Below are 8,904 nucleotides of genomic sequence, written 5' to 3'. Positions count from 1 at the left end.
AGTTCAAAATATAGTAAATGAATTCTTCTGAATTTAAAATAAAACAGAAAACCAGTTCAAAATTTAGAAAGTGAATTTTTTTACCTATTGACTATTAATAATCATAATTCATAAACACTTAAATCTAAATTAACAAAAAGTTATTTTCAGTTAACCTTTATAAAAAAAAGTCCACGAATGCACTAGCTTGTCCGAACAAGGTAAGTTATTTAATAAAAAAAAAATGTTTTTTTCTGAATAAATAATTATGTTCGAAAAAACGGTTTTATATGGAAAAAAAATCCTTCCATTTGAATCTAAACCAATCTTAGCCGTTAGATTAAAAACAAATACAACCGTTAGAGCTACGAGCCGCTCCTCCTCCTCTCATCATAGAGAAAAAAAAAATCTCATAAAATCTTCTTTTCTCTTTCTCTCTATATTCAGAAAATTCGAAAAAACCTCTCTTGGAACAAGGTTCGTTTGTAGCGATGTCGAGGATGAGATCTCTCCTGAAACCACCGCTACCCAAATCTCCGATCCGTCTCCGATCACGTCAAGTCTTCCTCAACTCATCTCTCCAAACACCAGGTATATTAATTTCTCCGATCTATTTCTCGATTTCAATCTCCGAGAACTTTCGAATTGATTCGATTCCTTCGAATTCTAGGTTCGCAGAAGCAGCAGCAGCTGCAAGGAAGGCGATTGAGTGATGTAGTAGATCTAAACCCTAAACCCCAAATCGAATACTCATCAATCTCTAAAGAGATACATGCTTTAGCCAAGATGGTGAAAGACGAGTTTGCGGAAGCAGAGGAATCCAAAAAGCCGAATCTGGAGAGCTTGGCTTCGAATTCGGTTCCGGTATTCGAAAGAGGGAGGTTTTATGAGGAGTATTCAGCTAAGAGGAACGAGCGATTGAGGAGGAAGAAGAAAGGAGAAGAAGCTGTTGTTGAAGGAACTCCTTATCATCTTGGTGTGAATCACGAGCCGATGACGAATAAGAGAAGAGGAACGTCGTCGGCTAAGAAGAAGACTGTGGTGGTCTCTATGGGTGAGACTACTAGTGCTACTACGCCTAGGTATTCGTTGAGGAGTATGACTAAGGAGAATAGGAAGCCACCGCTTCCGGTTAATGTCGCTGTAAGTGCAATGAAGAGTGTTGTTACTACTACTACTCGTAGGGGTAGGAGAATCTGAAAACACCTCAGTGTGATTGTTGTTGTTTCTGCTTTTGTGGATTTCGATTAGATCCGAAATGATACTTTTTCTTTAGGGGAAATGTTTTTTGTTTTCTTGATTATTGATACCTTCAGATAAGCTTTATTATCTACAGATGTTTCTTTTTTTTTTTTTACTCTCACCGAATGCTTTTTTTGTGTTATCTTACTTGAATAGCTTGCTTTGAATTGGGTTTTTACTCATCATTATAGATTGATTGGGGTTTGTGTCGAAATGGAACAGAATCTTATAGAATTAACAAAACACTCTTGCTTTGTCGCACAAGTAGTGAGTTATGTTAGTATCTTTCACGTCTAAACGTTACTCAAGAGAGGGGATGAAGGCTGTTGTAATAATAATCGTCTTCAATAACACAATTCGACGTGTCTAAGAACGTATAAGCTTAAGCGCTAGAAAAAGGCACAAATGGAATGGAACAAACATAAAATAGACTGTGGTGTCTTTCAGGCTTGGAAAGGTTGATATGGAGGAGGAACAGAGAGTGGTGTTTTGACTTTCTTATACAACTTTCCAACAACTACAATCAAAGATGTGTGCTTTTTTTTCATTTGGTCATTTGGAGAATTTGGTGGAGCCTTTGCAGAGAAAAAGTTAGAATTTACAGAGAAAATTCAATAGTATAATACTAAACTCAAGAGCATATACACAGATATACAACAAACATTGGATTGATACAAAATCAAATAACAATTTTAAAATGAACAATTTACGAATCCTATAATTACAAGACTTAACAGTACAAGATAGAAAAGTTTAGAACAAGTCTAAATTTGTTCAGATTTGCTTATGAGTTGTATAAGAGCATTTGCTTTCCTTTGAGCTCTATTTGTTCCGGAGGTTGTTATCTCTACAAGATATTCATAGACGCCGAACTGAAGCGCAGCGAGAATAAAAGATGAGTTGTTAGAGCCTAGTTCGAGCAGTACCGAGGTCGCACAATCCTTGTTCTTCGGGGTGCCTTGTCTGATGAATTCCACAAGAGTTTCAATGAATGAGAGTTGTCCAATGGCTTGACGTCCCTCGGGATGTGATGCAAGAAGCAACAGAATCGAAAGCGCTTCATCAATCATCCCTAAGTTTTTATCTTTCAAAAGGTTGAGCAAAGGTTGAACAATACCAGCATCAATGGCTCTCCCTTTATTAGCTGAATTAAGAGACAAGTTAAATAATGCAGTGAGAGCATCTTTCTTCCCTCTTACTGTCCCATGCTGTAGTAAATCAACCAAAGGCGGGATCCCATTTGATAGTCCGATGGTTACTTTGTTCTCGTCAAGCATCGATAAACTAAACAAAGCTGCAGCAGAGTTCTCTCTTGCCTCTCTGTTTCCGTTTTCAAGGATTTCAATAATGTTTGGAATGGCTCCTTCGTTTGAGATAAGTTTCTTGTTGATCTCATCTATTGAGAGATTCAGTAACGTTGTTACCGCGTTCTCTTGGATTCCAGAGTCAGGGTAAGAAAGGAGTTGAACTAACAAAGGGATCGCTCCTGCATTGGCTATTAAAACTCTGTTCTCGGGGTTTTCTCTGGCCAGCAAACGCATCTGCTTTACGGATCTTCTTTGTTCTTCCAAATGGCTTGACGATAATGCTTCCACCAGCAAAGACACCTCATCTTTCTGCTCGTTTTCTGAGTGTGGAGATGTCTCTTTCTCTGGAATCTTGAAATTGTTCTTCTCACACCACTGCATTATCAAGTTCTTCAAGGCAAAATTTGGTGCCAGAGAGAGATGATCTAGCTCCTGTCTTGTTTTCGGACAATTCTTATGCCCCGCGCCAAACCACTTCTGTATACTCTCCTTTTCATATGTCTACGAAACATGTATTGTTATGTTAGTTTCAAACATGCACTTACGTACCAAGAATCACATGTTTCACATCAAATATCATATTAGTTATTATACCTGTCCAGTGGCGATGATCACCGGGTCTAACATGATTTCGAGTGTTATAGGACACAAAAACTCATGAGGTAATATTAGAGACGTCGACTTAGTGAATGATTTATTGATGACTAGTTGGTAGAGAATGTCGGTAGCTTCAAGACCTTGAAGCTTCTTAAACTTGTTAAGAAGCTCAATGATATGTTGTTTTGTCTCTACACTTAACACTCCTTTCTCTTGGATTAAGCTTTTTATTGCTATGGTTTCTTTCTTCAAATCCTCTATCGTTTGTAGCTCAAGCTTCTTCGCAAGCCTCTCGATAATAGCGCTATCTGAATTTCGAGGATCGGTTTTTGAGAATACCACCATCATGTCTACTGCTAGCTCTATGTCTTGTGTATCTGTTCTTCTTTTTGCCTTTTTCAGTTGTTTACACAATGATTCAATCTACCCAAAAAAAAATGACTCATTTCAGAAACTACACACGGTATAATATTGTTTATAGGTTAAAAATAGTTTTACCTCCTCTTTCACTTCATGAGAAATCACCAATTCGTCAAAAGGAGTTTTGACAAGAACACGATTCAGCTTTTCGTAAGTGGAATGAAATCGTGTCATCACGGATTCGCCATCCAATGCCTATAATCATTATAACAAAAAAAAAACAATTAAATGTTACGCAGGATACAATCAATCATATATAAATTATCACAAAAAATGAGATTCTTACCAGAAAGATTTTGCTGCCATTGTTGCAAGTTTCTAATAATTTCTTAGCAACAAGAAATACTTTCCTCAAGCGGTTTACAAAATGCATGCAACTTGGCGATTCAAAACCTCGAATCTCTTCCAAAAACGGAACAAGAATCTTCCATCGTCTAACGAGATTAAAACATTCTTTCTGTTGTGTTCTTCGATACTCCTTAATCTGATCCAAAAACTCGATAACCGATAGGATCTCGTTCACCAATCCATCGCAACCATCATCATCCTTCACTTCTTCCTCATGAATCTCTACCACCGCATCCACAACCTCATCGTTGATCGGTTCTTTATCTTCTTCTTCTTCTTCTTCAGCAATAACTTCTTCCTCAAGGTTCTCTGTATCTCCTGTGGCTTCTTCATCTGTATCCATCACAACGACCATTAAAGATTCTCTATCGCATTTGCATTGATTCCAAAGATGTTGAAGGAGAAAGCAAACGTTAAGGAAATTGTAAGCTTAATTTTCGTCTGTTTCATTTTTTTTTAGAGACAAAAACGGAAAAAGAAAAAAAAAAGATTTGTTTTTCTTTCTCACCCAATTTTGTTTTTGAAAGAAGTCAGATTTTTGCGGGACAGGACTTACATTCCTAAAAGAGTGCTTCTCCTGTGGATACCAAATATTTTCAATAACTAAAACAAAATCCGTTCTTATAATTATTCAACGTTTAACCACCCATCACCATTTTTCTTTAAACATAATATTATACTAACGGATTTTTTAATGTAAGAACTTTGGTTTTTTTTTTTTGTAACATCACTTTATTTATAGTTAAAAGCTGTTTGCAATTTTTTTGTTTTCTTGTTTTATAACTTTCTATCAATGTTTTTCTAATTTATTCGCACAATTATTTTCTTCACGACTTTTAAAACTAAATCAGACATCTTATTTTAAAAAACGAGACACAATTCTACGCAGTGTATGATGTGGCTATTTTCTACATCCTCCTTCTGTTTTTTCCTAGTTATTTAACAAAATTAAAGACATGTTATTCTGATTCTGGCATGTCTTTGTTCAGTTTGAAATATTATAATTTTGGTATTTTAATCATTTTATGTCAACTAAAATTTGTTTGTTTTCTTTAGAATATTGTCTTTTGATGCATTAAGCTTTTGAGAGATAGAAAAATGTTTGCCTACGTCATGTTGATTTTCTTCCCGAGCTAATTCCAAAACTAAAATGTTAGTTTGTTATGGTAGTAGACTAGTAGTAGCTAGAGTCCGTCCAGAAAAGAAGCCGACAAATAATGAGCTTGCGGTTCTTATTTTTATGAGATATTTTGGAATGTAAACGTCTTTCAAACATATAATTTGTTAACTATATATTTGAAACAACTCGACCCAATAACCTAATATCTAGTAATCTTATACTCATTAGCGACCTAACCCAATCATTAACAACACCCAATAACAAATAACAAATTCAATAACCAATAACCATTAAAGAATAACATAACATTAATTCAGCAATAAACCAGAGCAAATTCATCAATTCAACTAAGTTTCACTCTAGTATTCTAACAAAGACACAGAGCAAACAACCGAGCCTCTAGAACATCCTCCTCTTCATCGCCTAGATCCCACGATCACACTTTGCCTTTATCTGCGCCACAACGCAAAAGAGAGGCGTAAGTATTACCAGAAATACTTAGTGAGGCAATTCTTACATCTGCTGGGCTATACAGACAAACAATAAGATCTCTCATGCCACAAACAATAACAATAAAACAAACCAGGAACATGCACAAAGCAACACAACATAAACCGGTCACTGCAGAAGGGTGTCGACCGACACCAGGTGGTGTCGACCGTCACTGGTCATCTGGTGTCGACCGACACCTGCTCGACACTCCCGAAACCCTAACGGTGTCGACCGACACCTCCACATGGTGTCGACCGACACCTCCACATGGTGTCGACCGACACCTCCACATGGTGTCGACCGACACCTCCACATGGTGTCGACCGATGCTCGCTAAGTTCCTGAGTTGTCCTCGCGTTGGTGTCGACCGACACCGATGCCGAGCAGCAATTTCCTTTGAACAAAACCTCCGAATCTCGCCTCCAAACTTCTCCTTTTTGTCCCACAAGATCACAGGAACGAATCCAAGCCTCAAGAGCTAAGAAAAACTCACAAAAACCCAAAAACAACCACACAACACATAAAATCACAGAAACAGAGATCTTAGCTTAGATAAGTCATGGCCATGCACTTACCTTAGCCAAAACAATCAGATCTATGCCCAAACGACGAAGCTACCACCACAACAACCTTCCCACCATGTCCCTACCCTTGGATCCACACTCTCCAGAAAGAAAATCTCTCACAGATCAAAGGAGTCTCCCAAAAACGTCAAGAACAGGCAATGAAACACTTTTCTTCTTTTCTCTCTAAAACTCACAGAAACAGCTAAAGGAACAAAGGAAGTTGAGTTCTCCCTTTTAAACTCGAGTCTAGGGCTTGCCTAAACTAGCCACACAAACCGGAGAATTAAAATTGAACCGATTTGACAAATCGCGAGTGGTGTTGACCAACACCACTAGGAATGTCAATCGACACCCCTACCAGAAATTCGATTTTGGGTTCACGGATGTTACAATTCTCCCCCACCAGAATAGATTCATCCTCAAATCTAGCACTAAACCAACAGACAAGGATCTCCCGTGCAACCAACACTATCGCCCTCACATCCTTCGACTAATACGAGGACTCAATCTGGCCAATAACCCGCGTCTATGACATAATACGCTCTCAACTCATGCATCTCCCTCGCTCAAGACCACACAAACACGTCACGAAGACCACTCAAACGTCCTACAGGACCGCCACTAAGGCCACAAAAATGTCCAAAAGGACCGCCACAAAGGCCACAAGCGTCACCGGGACCGCCACCATGGTATCCGACATCACTAGACCACCACTAAGGTATCCGTCGTCACCAAGACCACTACCCCTGACCGGCGTCACCAAGAAATCTCTCACCAAGACCACCGTCAGGTACAAACCGTCACTAAGACATACTACTACTGACAAGCGTCACCAAGATCTAGATCACCAAGACCATTGTTAGGGTACAAAACGTCACTAAGAATCCTATCAAGGCACAAGCGTCACCAAGACCACTCAATGCAAAGGTAATATATGTCACAAAGACCCCCACCTAGGCACACATCCCGCAGGATCACCACAAATATCACCGCACTTTCCACAAAACTTTCCATTTTTAGAAACTTTCTAATTATGGAAGCCTCTTTTTCTGGAAACTTTCTAATTATAGAAACCCGAGCTATTTCTCTTTTTCCATGACAACACCAGTTAATTAAAGAAATACTCATGTTATTAATATTAAAATGTCATAATCATTACAACCTTAACAAAAATTAATAAGAAAAATAAGATATAACAGCACCGAGCCAACGACTCGCATCCCAAGCACCACCTCATCTTGGTACTTAGTCGCACAACCAACCACCCCTAAGCGACCAAGTATCAACAAAGATGGGCCGGAATACTCTGTCCGCTCCAGCCACGGTCTTCGAACCATCACGACACTGGGACCAAGGTTAGGCAAGCTCAAGCCTCGACCTGCTTCCCGAACCACTTCTTGAACCTTGCCTTCATCCTCGCCTCTGGCTCCCAAGTCTCCTCTAACAAATCATCACAGTCCCACTCATCAAAGGAATCTGCTTCTGCCAAAGTTCCTTGATCCGCCTCTCGAGTACCCTAACCGGTCTCGCCTCAAGAGTCATGTTGGGCTGAAGATCTGCAGGAATCTTAGCCAACACCTCGTCATCTTTGTGAAGACACTTCCTCAGCATCGACACATGGAAGACCTTGTGGAATGCATGCATAACCTCAGGCAACTCCAACCTGTATGCAACCGGTCCCACCCGCTCCACAATCCTGAAAGGACCCATGTACCTCAGACTTAACTTAGTCTATGTCAATGACCTGTTCGGACCCTGCAACATAGCTATCTTGAGATACACTCTATCATCCACCTGGAACTCAATGTCCTTTCTCCTCTGATCAGCATAACTCCTCTGCCAATCTTGAGCCTCCCTCATATTAAGCTTGAGCATCCGGATCTTCTCTGTGGTTTCCTGAACAAAACTTGCATCCAATATGCTCCTCTACCCCACCTGAGTCCAACATAAAGGTGTGCGACATTGCCTCACATACAACGCCTCATAAGGAGCCATACCAATACTCGCCTGATAGGTGTTGTTGTAAGCAAACTCTACCAGGTTCAGGTGATCGGCCCAGTGACCACCCCAATCCAGCACACACATCCTCAACAAGTCCTCCAGAGTCTGACTGCCCGTCTGTCTAAGGATGGTAAGCTGTACTCACATGCACCTTAGTTGCCAACTCTGCCTGAAACACTCTCCAAAACGCTGAGGTGAACTGAATCCCTGTCTGAGACTATGCTCATAGGCACACCATGCAACCTCACAATCTCCCTCACATATTTCTTAGCCAAAACTGTTGCTCCATTAGTCTTCTTAATGGCCAGAAAATGTGCAGACTTGGTCAAACGATCCACAATCACCCATAAAACATCCATAGTCCGCGACACAGGCAAACCAACCACAAAGTCCATAGTAATCATATCCCACTTTGACTCTGGAATGGGTAAACTCTACAACAGGCCTCCCGGCACCGGATGCTCAGCCTTCACTAGCTGGATAGTATCACACCTCGAAACCCAACTAGCAACATCCCTCTTCATCCCGGACCAGTGATAATACCGTTTGAGGTCACATTACATCTTGGTCGCTCCAGGATGAACATAGAACTTGCTCGAATGAGTCTCTCTCAGAATCTCCTGCCTCAGACCCTCATCCTTGGGACCACAAACCCGACCATGCACCAGGATAGTCCCACTAGCAGAGACCTGATACTCATAACCCTCAGCCTTAGAGGCGTTCGCCAGCCCCACATCACTTTCCTGAGCCAACCACACTCTACTCAGAAGATCCACTCTATCAACTAACTCAAGTCCCAATGGCTCTTGTGAAATAGCACATAAACTCAAAG

At 40.3% G+C, this 8,904-nt stretch overlaps 2 protein-coding genes across 2 annotated transcripts; one reads left to right on the top strand and one right to left on the bottom strand.

Annotated features, from left to right (window-relative positions):
- Nucleotides 1-313: 313 nt before the first annotated feature.
- On the top strand, nucleotides 314-1,342 carry LOC104760738 (uncharacterized). The gene is made up of 2 exons (XM_010483696.2): nucleotides 314-570; nucleotides 650-1,342. The coding sequence occupies exons 1-2, from the start codon at nucleotides 471-473 to the stop codon at nucleotides 1,177-1,179; spliced, it is 630 nt and encodes a 209-aa protein (XP_010481998.1). The 5' UTR covers nucleotides 314-470; the 3' UTR covers nucleotides 1,180-1,342.
- Nucleotides 1,343-1,818: 476 nt separating this feature from the next.
- On the bottom strand, nucleotides 1,819-4,503 carry LOC104760737 (U-box domain-containing protein 15-like). The gene is made up of 4 exons (XM_010483695.2): nucleotides 3,832-4,503; nucleotides 3,624-3,740; nucleotides 3,123-3,548; nucleotides 1,819-3,029 (listed from the first exon to the last, which is right to left on the bottom strand). Exons 1-4 carry the CDS (start codon nucleotides 4,246-4,248, stop codon nucleotides 1,986-1,988), a joined length of 2,004 nt encoding a protein of 667 aa, XP_010481997.1. The 5' UTR covers nucleotides 4,249-4,503; the 3' UTR covers nucleotides 1,819-1,985.
- Nucleotides 4,504-8,904: the final 4,401 nt, after the last annotated feature.

Source organism: Camelina sativa, chromosome 18 (genome assembly GCF_030686135.1).
Source record: "Camelina sativa cultivar CO46 ecotype springtype chromosome 18, ASM3068613v1".
Classification (NCBI taxonomy): Eukaryota; Viridiplantae; Streptophyta; class Magnoliopsida; order Brassicales; family Brassicaceae; genus Camelina; species Camelina sativa.
This window is presented reverse-complemented; position numbering and strand designations above follow the sequence as displayed.

What these genes read in the sequence shown, in the direction of transcription:
- LOC104760738 (XM_010483696.2), top strand. Translation starts at nt 471, where the DNA reads ATGTCGAGGATGAGATCTCTCCTGAAACCACCGCTACCCAAATCTCCG. An exon ending in CTCATCTCTCCAAACACCAG is followed by an intron (nt 571 to 649) that starts GTATATTAATTT and finishes TTCGAATTCTAG; the next exon opens with GTTCGCAGAAGCAGCAGCAG.
- LOC104760737 (XM_010483695.2), bottom strand. Translation starts at nt 4,248, where the DNA reads ATGGTCGTTGTGATGGATACAGATGAAGAAGCCACAGGAGATACAGAG. An exon ending in ATGGCAGCAAAATCTTTCTG is followed by an intron (nt 3,741 to 3,831) that starts GTAAGAATCTCA and finishes TAATGATTATAG; the next exon opens with GCATTGGATGGCGAATCCGT. An exon ending in TGATCATCGCCACTGGACAG is followed by an intron (nt 3,030 to 3,122) that starts GTATAATAACTA and finishes CATGTTTCGTAG; the next exon opens with ACATATGAAAAGGAGAGTAT.